At 41.7% G+C, this 13,236-nt stretch overlaps 2 protein-coding genes across 3 annotated transcripts in view; both read left to right on the top strand.

The window, feature by feature from the left end:
• The window catches only part of pag1 (phosphoprotein membrane anchor with glycosphingolipid microdomains 1), a 54,513-nt gene extending 47,261 nt beyond the window's left edge, over positions 1-7,252 (top strand). The window contains exons 8-9 of the mRNA XM_010734987.3: positions 4,407-4,466; positions 4,749-7,252. Coding sequence (XP_010733289.1) covers positions 4,407-4,466; positions 4,749-5,111 — 423 coding nt within the window. The 3' untranslated portion in view covers positions 5,112-7,252. The remainder of the gene's footprint in view (positions 1-4,406; positions 4,467-4,748) is intronic.
• A 1,325-nt stretch (positions 7,253-8,577) lies between these two features.
• The window catches only part of znf704 (zinc finger protein 704), a 48,991-nt gene continuing 44,332 nt past the window's right edge, over positions 8,578-13,236 (top strand). The window contains exon 1 of one of the 2 annotated variants that reach the window (XM_010734985.3): positions 8,578-9,902. In XM_010734985.3, the coding sequence (XP_010733287.2) occupies positions 9,642-9,902 (261 nt within the window). In that variant the 5' untranslated portion in view covers positions 8,578-9,641. The remainder of the gene's footprint in view (positions 9,903-13,236) is intronic. The other variant, XM_010734984.3, reaches the window with a different exon arrangement.

The raw sequence follows: 13,236 nt of genomic DNA, 5'->3' as shown, positions 1-13,236 counted from the left end.
AGAAAAGTTTTCCAGCTTCCAGGTTTACTTCCTTCCTTTCTTTTTTTTTTTAATTAACTTTTTTTTTTATTGAATCCATTCAGCATCATCCCATCAGCATTTTACATCTCATACATATGTTTTCCAGATATACAGAACATATAACTCCAAAAGATACATTGCTTTTACCAGATAAAGTCTGTTCTCAATGGTGTTACGAAATCAACCCAGTTATTCCAAAAATTCTTCAATTTGAAAAAGTCAACTTTTCCATCATGTAAATGTTTTGCATCACTTCGACCCAAGCCTGCAGGGGTACCTCCGTTTTCAGCCACTTCCCAGTGATGGCTTTTTTTTTACCCACCACTCCTTACTTACCTTTTATGATCTGGTTGATGACTTGTTTACAACCTTTGTGATTGTCTGAACCATAGACATATATACATAGACGCCGCATTGAGCGCTGAATCGTACGTCGACGTCACCGCCATATTGGATAAGGCAGATCTGCCCGTAAACTAATACAAGGAAATGGACTGAACTTCATAAAGCGCCTTTCTACAAAGTTCTTTAAGTTAATGTCTCTTATACACCCATTCACACACACACTAATATATCTGGGAAACAAACAGGCACCAAAAACAACGTATGTAACTTTTAAAGTGATGATTATAAATGTTTACTCCTTATGTAAGCACCAAACCAACGTATGTATTTTTCTAATGCTGAGTGTTTACAGCTACTAATGTACGGTGTGGGTGTGTGGTGTGTGTGGGTGTGTGTGTGTGTGTGTGTGTGTGTGTGTGTGGTGTGTCACATACATATAGTATACACACACACCACATATATGTGTGTACTACTGTACCGGTATAATAATAAATAATAAATATAATATAATAATAATATAATATAATATAATATAAATTATTAATGTAATTATATATATGTATGTATATATGTTCACGTGTAATGTACACGTTAGTGCTCTTTATTCAGAAAACCCTCATGTCACATCTACATTTCAGGATCTGGTTATTATAGACACAGATTAAATGTTAAATATAAATATTTCAATATTTATCATCACAGTAACAGTGTTACACACATTAGTAGCTGTAAACACTCAGCATTAGAAAAATACATACGTTGGTTTGGTGCTTACATAAGGAGTAAACATTTATCATCACTTTAAAAGTTACATACGTTGTTTTTGGTGCCTGTTTGTTTCCCAGATATATTAGTGTGTGTGTGAATGGGTGTATAAGAGACATTAACTTAAAGAACTTTGTAGAAAGGCGCTTTATGAAGTTCAGTCCATTTCCTTGTATTAGTTTACGGGCAGATCTGCCTTATCCAATATGGCGGACCCGTTGACGTATCGCGACCAACGACCAACCCGCTCAATGCAGCGTCTATGTATATATGGCTATGGTCTGAACACTTCTTTCGTATTGGATTTATCCTAACCCAGGAAAAATAGTGCCAAAACTCAGAGCCATGTTTCAATAAAGCAGAACTATTCTTAAATATCCTCAGTCTGGTCGGTTCTCCTTGACTTATTTTCTCCCCCTCTTGTTATTTCTCTTGTCTTTAGTCACATCTCTCTGTTCCTTTGTCTCTGCCGTTGTAGCCAATTAGTTAATCACTGCTGCTCATTTGGACAGCAGGCGAGTCTAGCCTCCTCTGACCCCTGTATCCATGATGAAATCTTGATGCACTGAGCTACAATATACCTCCAAACCACACTGGCAACCACACACACACACAAAAATGTACTCATTTATGGACGCACCCAAATGTACCTCGTTGGCCTGCCTAGTCAGCAATAATTCTGTTATTTCTCCCCATCCCCCCGTATTATAGACACACAGATACGGCGACGCGAGTGTGTTTACATACATCCTCCTATATACAGACTCCCTGGGGCTAATTTAAGGTTAACCCTGAATGTTCCCGACTCCCTGTGGTTTGCGTCCGTGTATGACCAGGAGTCGTTGGTGATTTGTCTTGTCAAACCAAGTGTGCGTGTGTTTGTGTGTCTGAGCCTAGTGAGCGCCAGCTGGCCACCATCACTATGACAGTTAGTCTGGCTTCATGATGGATGATATGGGCTATAGAAACTCTCTCTCCGTCTCTGTCTCTCACACACACACACACACACACACACATGCAGACACACTCACACACTCATCTGTACAAACGCTGGGGTGCCTGTATGTAAATGTCTGAACCCCCTCAGGTTGTAGCTCAGTAAATGCTGCTTACACACACACACACACACACACACACACACACACACACACAGAGGGAAGCTTTCTCACATACACATTTTTTTGATACATACACTTGGTTTCTAGTTAAAAATTCACTGCATACACACACAGACACTCACACACTCATTCACGGCATCTTTGATCCTGTGCAGTTGTTGGACTGTCATAAACAGCAGTACCACTTGTTTGCAGTCATTTGATTGTGTGTCGCCTGTGGGCTTTTCATGCGAGGTACAGGAAATGAATTTGACCCAGCCAGTGGGCTGCTGGGATATATGCAGCATAGACACGGTCCAGGTCCAAGGTTGGTCAGCATTGTCAAGCCGCCAAAGGGAAACACTATTGTTAGAAAGAGAATTTGAGCATGCGTGTATACGTGCTTATAATCATGTCTTATAATTAGAGTCTATGAGATTCATATGTTTTGCATATCTTACAGTTCGGACTTGAATGAACACGTGCAGGATAATCTGAGTTGATGTATTCATACTGATTTGTATGTCGACATGCACGTCAGCGTGACTGACACACTGACACCTGAGTCGTCCATCTTCTGAGGCTGCTGTAATCAGCTTACTGTCATACCGGCACGTCCTGTACGTCACAGTGTCTCCTACACACACATGAACACACTCCCATAATCCCATCTCACATGCACGCACACAAACATCTTATTGTAACACGTCAAAACAAATGCCTATCCACATACTGTTAGCGCTTTATATTAGTTTAATATGCAAGTTTTTATGCATCAAATTCAGATTAAACGCTACGTTTTTTTGTTTTTTTTTTGCTGACTGTGTGACTTGCTTAATGAAAATTCCACTTTAATTTGTGTTGATACTTCAGCCAATAATAAGGAGGCTGCAAATTAGGTGAACAAATATTGCGAGACACACAGCAGCGATTGGGTCAAGTCACCTTTATCCGTGTTTCATACAAAGACTCCTCCGGGGCACTCTGCCTAATTGGTCAGCTAATTAAAGCCAAATGAAAAAGGCATCTGCTGCATTACAGAGTGTGTGTCGGATCTATAAAAGTAATCATGTCATCATGTCTCTGAGCGTGCGTTCTCCATAAAGTAATCACATTGATTTACGCTCTTTGAGAAAACGCCAGACAAACGTGTACCTGCACAAGGATACTACAACACGGCCGGGGAGGGGCAGCTTGATGGATGATCTTTGTGCACGGTTTTTCATTCAGAACATACGAGTGTAGCTTCTGTGGCGATGTGCCCTTGACAAGCACCGAGTACTTCTCCTCAACAAGTGAACAGCTTTCCCCCCATTTTTTTTTTTTTTTGCAAATGCAACATTAACCTTGGTGCCTCCAGCCAAGGACTTCGTGAATCTAAATTTAATTCAAGTCAGAAAAATAAAACAAAAAGCAGTTTTTCTCTCAGAAGTCTGTAAAAATTTCACTTGGTATCAACTATTTAGTCAACGCTGGCAGCAATATTGAAGTTCTTGTTAGACTCCTGAGGTGTTTGCCGCCGCTGTCAGATGTGCTTTGTTGATTAATGGCTCCCTCATCGATCATAAGGTGGACAGAGGCTGTGTGCACAAACATCACACTCTCTGTCACTGCCTATTGACTTTCACTCAATAATTTTCTTAATGAATGGATGGTTATATACAACATTAGCGTCATAGATACATAGATACATGGCAGAAACACCAAACATGGAGCTTGTTTCTATGCACTGCTGGGAATAGTTTAGAAACTCACTTTATTGATCGGTTACCAAACGCTCTCTTAAGACGTTCAAAGAGGTGTTTATATTTTTGAGAAGTTGTCAATAGTTTACTGCCATGTTTTAGTAATACAGATCAATAAGAACCACAACTGCATCTTAATTGCAGTTCTGCAAAGTTGCTGAAAACAGCTTTATTACAAAGTTTAAGCGCTACAGCTTGCTGCTTTTGATTATAAGTCAAACTATTTAAAGTCTACAGAGTCATACATTTTTCTGTAATTTTTTTACAACAGGAAATTCTTAAAAGTAAAAATGCGTGACAAGTCTTCAAATCCACTTTCAGGAGAAGTTAAGCTTCAACTTTGTAGCTTTAGGAGCGTCTTAAAGTCTATTCTGCGCTCAGTATTTCCTCTCTGCCATATTTAAATGTATCTTCCTGTTCTTTTCTCCTCCAGTTACACTCCCCTCTGTCTCCTGCACCAAGGTTCGACAACCACATTCTGTCAGACAATGAGGTAAGTGTGTGTTAAACTCCCTTATTCCCCAAACTGCCGTTTTCCAGTCCCGAGACAGCAGCACTTTACTCTGTGAATGCCGAATGCTCCAAGCACAAAAAATAAAAATCAGACAATACGCTACAAGGGAAAAACCCAGCAGGGAACTTTTGGCACGAATGCATCGGTTTCTTTTTGTGTTCGTACTCCTGGTATGTCAATAACTGTATGTTTTGTTTATGACCATTTTACACACCAAATGAAATATTCACATGAACATTGTGTGTCTTCTCTGTCCTTCAGTCAGCGGTGTACTCTACAGTCGACAAAACAAACTGTGATGACGCCGTGAACGAGGAAGACAAAGAGCATGACTACAGCAGCATCGCGGAGATCAAAGGCCTCGTCACGACCTCCTCCTCCAGTGACCTCTACGCCACTGTCAGAGATATCTACACCCAGCCCAACGAGCCAGAGCCAGGGGAAGACCCCATGTTGGACTGCATGGATCCCGGCTACGAAACCATCCGCATCCCAAAGACTAACAGCTCAGACGATGACTGCAGGGCCGAGCTGGGAGCGGAGGGGTCAGACGACACCAAGGCAGAGCCCGACTACGAGAGTGTCGGAGAGTTGGGTCTGAGCCGGGAAACATCCCGCCTCTGAGTTTTTCACCATCAACGACATCTTCATTCATGCCGGCTGGGGAGAAGCTTCTTCTCACTAAATCACTGTAGTGCTTTGGACCTGCCACCAAGCACGCTTTCGGTGCATGACTTGGGGGGGGGGGGTAAAACAGCAGAATATGGCTGACCACAGCATCCATCATCAACGCATGAGTGTCTTCTTTACAGCTTGGGTACGGTTTATCATATCTGAACTATTTAATTTATCAACCAGGGTGAATGTCATTGGTACTAGTCTGCTAAAAAAATTAACTGTAGCACATCAGTCAGTGGGCATTAATCATGTAGAAGAGTGCACTTTGGATCATCATTAAATCCCTCTTCTGTCTTTTCACACACATGCATATCATGGACATGTTTAACAAATTATGAAATAAATAAACTATAGAATAAATAGCAATCACAGCACACATGCAGAATTTGAAGGCATAGCTGAGGACACTATCAGTGCCTGCGATACAAAGAAGAATTCAGTGCCATATAATCCTGAATTTCATGCACTTAAGTGTACATATGAAGATAATCATTATTCTGCAGCTGCTAGTGACTTTCTAGCTTCCTTCGGGTGACCCTCAGTGTTTCATTGAGGTTTCAGATGGCGGATCTCTTGGCTATTCTTTGTCCGGCACCTCCACTGTGCATACTCTGCTTCCTATGAATGGGTTCGAGGTGCGGAAAGCAAAAGCCAGTTTTATCTGTGACCAAATGTTCAGTCGAAACAAATATAGCATTTAATAGATTACTGCAAGCGTTAAGGGTTCAACCATGTTACATGACAGGAGATGTGAAACTTGTCTGCAGAACCAAAATGGAAACCAGAGATGAGGAAAGGCAGACGGTTTCACGTGAGCGTGCGGTTTCACAATACATTTTGGAAGTATTTTACAGTCCATGTCGGCCTCTTTTGTGAAATTCATATTTATTTGAAGATGTATATCGTTGTGTACTTGTGAAATGTTGCAGAGTGAAAGTTAAATAGGGTTTTATAGAAGTTTCTAGCATTTTTATTAAGATACTAAATGAAAGTGATGTGTGAGATAGCGACAGTTGTAAAGGTACGCTTTCCCCTGACTTTTTTTACTCATTGTTTAAAAAAAAAGAGGACACGATGAGAACAGATCGTTGCACAGGGTTCAAAACAAATTCAAAAGACGTGTAATGTATGCGCGTTATAAACGCAAATCTATTGAGCCGCTGTATTTTTTTTGGTTGTCGTGTTTTTGAGTCTACTCTTGGTACAGTATACAGTCTTCAGTTGGTATCCTAGATGATTTTAAAGCACAAGGTTTGATATCACGGTACTGCATTTATATACAAAAAAAGCATCATCACAATCCAGTTCCATCTCTGCACAATTTGACTATCGAATGCTTTTTAACGCAGCAGAAACACTCTGAGAAAAGCATATCTGTCTGTTTGTAGCTTGTACTGACGACATGCCAACCAAGGCTTGTATATAGTTAGAGCACTATTTTAACCGACCGTTACTCGCTGGAAGTTTTATGTAAGCTTTTACTTATTTGTAGAGCGTCCAGAGTGGTATCATTTTAAAATAAGCCTGTTAAGAGCACTGATGATGTATGTTTGCCTTGTTTTAAGGGAAACCTGTAACCCTGCTTTTTACCTTGTATGTTACACAAAGTTGTCAAATAGCTTTTGAGCTCCAAAAAGTAGTAACCAGTCAAATGTCAAAAAAAAAAAATGGTACAATGTTTTGGTACATGCATTTTAAGAAACTGTGGTACTTTTATTTTAAAAAAACAGAATTAATGTCTCAATACTGTTGTTTGATGTTTGTTTTCAGATTAACAGGGCCTATCCTTCTTGCTGTAAATATCTCTTCCACTGCTACAGAAAAAGAAAAATGGTGTCATCTGTTTCCACCCACATCAAAATATTACAGCCAGTATCTCCAGTTAGTTCATATTTCATTAGACATGCTGGAGCTTGCTGCTGGTTCAGACAAACACAGCTAGCCCACGCTGACTGTATTAGATTCATAAATGATGTCAGACATTTGAAATGCTGTTGCATCTCCCAGTGATGTTACAGTGAAAGATGTTTTTGGATGGGATCCACTCCCTGCATTTTACAAGTGAAAAACGGGTAAATGAAGCCCTCGAAAAAAAAAATCATCTCAATTTCTGCAAAGAGCTAATTATCATCATTCACGGCCTAAAAAAAGCATTGTTCCTACCAAGGGATGCTCCTGTGTATCAGGCTGGTGCCATCATTCAGATATAATGGTGTTCACAGAATGCTATAAATGACCTCTAAGGAAATTATCTGTCAAAGGGGGGTGTTTTAGTGCCAAATCTAATCAGGACAACACACACACAGACACAGTTAATAGATACTTACCTAAAATCACTTATCCTCTCTAGCTGTCTATCTTGGACATATAAACACACACACTCACACACACAATCCCCATCAGGGACTGGGGGTGTGATAGAGGTTTAGAGATGCTTCCTCACTGCCCCTCCTTCAGCTCCACTCCTGTAATGAGACCATTTGTTCCCCCCTACAAGCAGCAGAAAACTCCACTGTGACACCTCCCTTTGATCGCAGGGCAAAGCCTGTTTTTTTTGGAAGTTATGGCCACATTTGTCACTCCCTTCTGTCCGATTTCCATTCTCTGCATGTAAATATTTTATGACATGAATTGTTCTATTAAAATATATATATAATAAATTGTGTCATTGGGTCTTTTTATTCATTTGGGGCACTGTCATGCAGAAAGATTGTGAGCTGCATATGATTTTCCTAAAAAACATTAAGTTTGACATTAATTAGGCTATTTGTTACTGTGATAACACAGTGGCTGGTATATTCTCTCTGTCACACTGGGCGATAATCACGATGAGTGAATTAGTCTCATGGTAAGCTTGATGATCTATTAAAGCACTGTGAACTTTTCCAGTGAAATTAAACAGATATTCTTTCTCGGAGAGCAACAACTCGAGTCACGTTGTGAGATCGCACTTTCTTATTTAGTACAGGATGTTGCTTTGATCAGAGTGTCAGCAGCATGTGAGCGCTGTTATGTGCAGTGTTGTGATAAAAAAAGCACAGAAAAAAAGAGCTTGGCTTGTTACATTACATCAGATGGAGGTATCAGTGCACTTTTGGCATGCTGACCTGTTCACCATATTTGCATTTCTGTGCATATTTGCATATAGCTTATCTATATGGAGTATTTGCACATGAAGCACTGTATATCAGTGTTTGTTTAAATTATCTGATGGTGGAGTGTTGTTTACCCTGTCTCTCTCTCCCCTCATTCCTGTCACTCTTCAGCTGTCTCTATCAAAAATAAAGATTGTAAAGGCCAAAAAATATATATATCTTCAAATGATCTGATGGTGCGGGCTAAGTGTTTGTTGGCTCTTGCCTGGGCTGATGTTGGAACATAGGAGAGTAAAATTAGTATTTTAATGAAAACCTCCTAAGAAATGAAATAACCTGTTGTGTTTACTTTTACAAAAAACAGACCAGTGCAGTCCATTAGTTTCACTTTAGGACCAAATCATAGTAATTTAGAAATCCCATGGCACCTGGAAAGTAGGCTACACGCCTTTAACAACTAGGTTATAGCATAAAGCCTGTCTGTCTGGTCGAAGTTTTCCTTTCCTCAGCCTAAATTCCCCTTTTTCTCTTTCTTTCCTTCTGCCATACCTCCTCCCCTCTCGTTTCCTCTCCATCCTTGCGTCATTGTTTTGAATGGAGCATCCTCCCGGCTTGCATTACCTTCTGTCGGAGGAGAAGGGGAGCGGTGGGGGTTTGTGGAGGCGTGTGCTGCGCCGACCAATTGGAGCCCGCCTCAGCCGCCGGACCGCACATGTTTACAGGCAGCATTCCGCCGGTAGAGGCTCTACTCGGTCGGAGCCAGACGCGGACTGGAGCTCGCTGTAGCCGGAGCTGGAGTCACATAACGGTCGTATTTTCATCCGTTTTCAATCTCTGCGGAGGGTCAGCGAGGTATACGACCGAGTGAGGTGAGATAATTCGACGTATTTTCTCCCAGTCTCCAAAGTCCAAGACGTTTTTTCATATATGAGCCGCCATTTTGCGAAATCGTGTACAAATGTCATCTCGGTTCCTCAAAGCGGCGGTTAGTCCGTGTTTTCCCGCCGCCCGCTCAGCTCGCAGGGAGCAGTGGGGAAAACAAACAGGTCGAACTGAGGAAGATTGGTAGCCGGTTGGATGGCAGAGGTTGTTTAGCGGCGAATGAATCGTCTTCACGTTGTCGGTTTCCGTGCTAATTCAAACTTGTTCGATTTTCGGTGCTTTTTTTTTTTTAGTGCGCTGTATTTTAGGACGCTGTTTGGAGTTTTCGCCTTCCGAGTATGTTGCCGCTTTCTAACATCTTATCAGGGCTGTTGGAGCGCGTAGTCTACCCGCTGCGGTTTTGTGTTTTTCCCGACGTTGTTTACCGGCTATAATTCGACGTTTGATGCATTAAATTCACCGGTTCACCGGCTCTGTATTCAACGAGACACTTTTCGACATGCATACGAGGCGTTTGGTGAAGCGGTCGATTCTCGGCAGCCGCGTTTATGCGCCGAGTCCGACGGGGGACGGGGGCCCGGTGACAGGAGTGGTCCAGGCTGTCAAGCAGGAAAACAGAGACGTCTCGGCCGTTGGAGCTCGTCGAAGCGTCTACACCGTGCTCATGCAGGACGGGAGCCTGAAGGAGTTCTCCGAGGATGAGATAGCCGCCGGGTTCAACCACACTGCAGCCAAAGGACCGCTGAAGTCCAGCTTGAAGGTGTGTGTGTGTGTGTGTGTGGGTAAAGCGCCCCGGCCGGCAGTCAGCGCTTCACTGTTTTTGTTGTGCGGTGTTTTGCAGCGTTTAACCGCTTCCTGCACGCAGCGGATTTAACGGTGACACCGCCGCCACTGATGCCAGATCTAACCAGCTCGGACAAAAGCAGCATTATTTATATAACGCATATTGCATGAAATGCACCAAAATAACGGGCTGTCATGACATTTGGCGACACCAAATATATGGGACAAAGGGCTTGCAACGGCCTGCGCAATGTTTATGTGTGGTAGTGGGTGGGTAAGCCGAGGCAAACAAACACGCTCTGACTGCAGCGTTTTGGATGGATGCAAAGAGCCGGGTTTTTTTTTTTTTTTTTTTTTTTTTCACACAGGCTCATTATTCATATATCACATTTATTACACCCTGCCTTTACTTGCACATTTGCACTCAAAGAATGTTGCATTTTGAACATTTACATTGATTAAAATGATGCAGCTGCTCACCCAGTTGAATATTAAATGTATTTTATTTGTCCTCGGATGGCACAACAAGCCTATTATTGTTTAAAAATAGACGGTGTGGGTTTCCTGTGGCATGCAAAGGAAGTTTAGATGATGTCCAGTTGTGAGGTCCTGATATGGGTCTAATTAGCAGTGACCCAATTGCCTTCATTGCCAACTTGCTATGCTTTGGTGTCACATGGCCTCAAAGGATGTGTGACGAAAACAAGCCAATCTAGCTCTTCTGGCATTGTGTGTGTGTGTGTGTGTGTGTGTGTGTGTGTGTGTGTGTGTGTGTGTGTGTGTGTGTGTGTGTGTGTGTGTGACTGTGACTAAATATGATCTTGTTTACAGCTGATTTTGATAAATTTTTATTGGTGTAGTTCTGTGCCCACTCACATTCATACGGGTTGTGTTTTGATAGCTTATCGATGAAGTAACTTGCATGATGTAATCCCGAGTCTTGTGTCTGTAACCAAAGCGGAAATGCTCGGCCACTGTTTTGTTACCACACATACTGGACGGCTCGCGTTCCCTTTATATAAATGTGAGCTTATATCGAGGGTGCACACCCTCCACATCCACCCCGAAACGCTCGTAAATCTCAAATGAAGTTCTAAAACTGTTGTGTCAAACTTTACACAGGGCACATCAAACCACAACAAAGGGGGAGCACAGGAGTCTCCGTGTGGAGAATCCTACGAGCTTTTGAGTGATGGGAAACGCAGTGTAAACTTGGGTTCCCCCTGTTTTGCATTTTTCACATTTGTGCATGCAGTGCTGCACTCACAAAAGCTGTCGCACAATACCGCTACAGTCACCGGTGCAGGCTGGAGTGGTGCAGCTGGGGCTGAGAGCACAGTCCTGTCAGCACAATGGTCAAGTCTCTTTCAGCACTCCGTTCCCACTGAGGTCGAAAACAAGCCATAAAACGAGGAGGAGGGGTCTGCTTGTGCGTTTGTTTGTGTGTGTGTGTGTGCATCTGTGTTGCTTTTTTGTGTGCATGGATGTGCTTTTCTCCCACGTGTATTTGTATGTTTGATTAGTTAGAACTGGCTACTTTACATTTTGGAGCAGGGGGGTTGTTTGTGAGGGCATGCCGCCGTGTTTGAGCAACAGCTGTACGGTCAACAAAGCGGGCACCCCCAGGTTGGCAATGGATGGCATGCTCCAAAGAATCTGGAGGCTTGGCACTTTGCCCAGAATGGCAAACGAATGCCCCCTGTTCTGTTTGGGGTGGGGGGGGGGGGCAGGATACCACTTGTTGACTCGATAGTTTCTGCGAGTGTGTGTTGTGTGAGCAGTATCACACAAATCTCTTGCAGCTAACAAAGAGTCGTTACTTGTTATTGGTTCGCCGGAGCTTTTGTTGTCCTCGCCGTCGTTGCTGTTTGTGTCGATCGTATGCCGAGGGTGGGAGTCAATGAAGCAATCTTGTTGACAGGAGCTCAGTGACTCTTTGTTCTGAAGAGCTGATCCCAGGCAGGCAGGCTGGCGTCGGCTATCCTTATTGGTTGGCTGAGCATCATCAGCATGAAACACGGTGACCACAGGGTCAAGTCTAGATAACCGCCCCCCAAACCTGTGGTGATGTATAAGTAATGTTTGAGGCTAAAGGAGGTATATGTGTTATACACACACAAACACAAGTTTAACACCTTCAAGAAAAACGTGCCATATTACAGTCTGCATGCAGAATAACTTCCTCTGCTGCACTAAAACAAGACCAGGCCAGGACTGGGTCATCTAATTATGATTTTTAATGCGACCATCAAGTTATTTCTACTAACCGTAGTCACAGATTTATCTAGTATGAAAACAATCACATGGAATGTTGCACCCAATAATGTAATAACTTCTTGAAAATGGAATAACAAATGAAAGTTGAATAATATTAATAATTAACTTGATTGAAAATGTAATAAAACCTAATTGTGTAATAACACGTTCTCACAGATTTTGTAACTTTCTTTGTAATTTTTACCAATATTATTTACCTTCAGATGGGTCATTTTCCCCTCCAAACTGGTGATGTAATCATTTTGATGGTTGATGTATTAATGTAAAAAACATGTGCAAATATACATAATTCATAATACTGTCAGTCTCATGTTAGCCTAGAGAAAACACTAACATTTGACATTGGTATTGGCTTGGAGTTAGTTTGAGTGGTCGTTATGCAAAGACCGTCAATTAGACTGGAGTGGATCTTGGATTAGACACAAAAGCCGCAGACGGTTGCTTATGTCAAGTGAGCCACGAAGACAACATTACATTACATTACATTACATTGCATTTAGCAGACGCTTTTATCCAAAGCGACTTACAGAGGAGGACATAAGCTGAGAAAGGTGTAAAGGAGCACAGAATAGTTGTTAGTTTTGTTAGTTTTGTTAGTTGATTTAACCTCCACAAAATGTTCTTTTTTCATCTGACTTAGATGAAATGAGTATTTCATATAGTAATGCAGTCTTTTATATTATTATCTATATCAGTTTAGCTCATATAGAACATATTACACTAGTATAACACATGATATTACTCATTAATACATGTGTTTTATGAATTTGGCTAACTTGTTAGTTGGGTAGCTACAATTGAGTAAACTTATTCCCAATTTTCCATTATTGTTCCTTAAATACATTTTTTTTTAGATTTGACCATGTGGTATTTAATGGTGCTTATACCACACTTGATACCACTTAGATTAGAAACAGTACAGATCAATGAGCGTTTGTAATCAAGACTCGATAGTCTAACAATGGCAGAGCCATCGGAGCTGAACAAAAAGTTTGGATTGAAAATCAAACAGATTCATGACCTTTTTAAAATCA

Source organism: Larimichthys crocea, chromosome XIII, assembly GCF_000972845.2.
Source record: "Larimichthys crocea isolate SSNF chromosome XIII, L_crocea_2.0, whole genome shotgun sequence".
Lineage (NCBI taxonomy): Eukaryota > Metazoa > Chordata > Actinopteri > Sciaenidae > Larimichthys > Larimichthys crocea.
The sequence above is the reverse complement of the archived record's forward strand: the minus strand, read 5'-3'. Positions and strand labels throughout refer to the sequence as shown.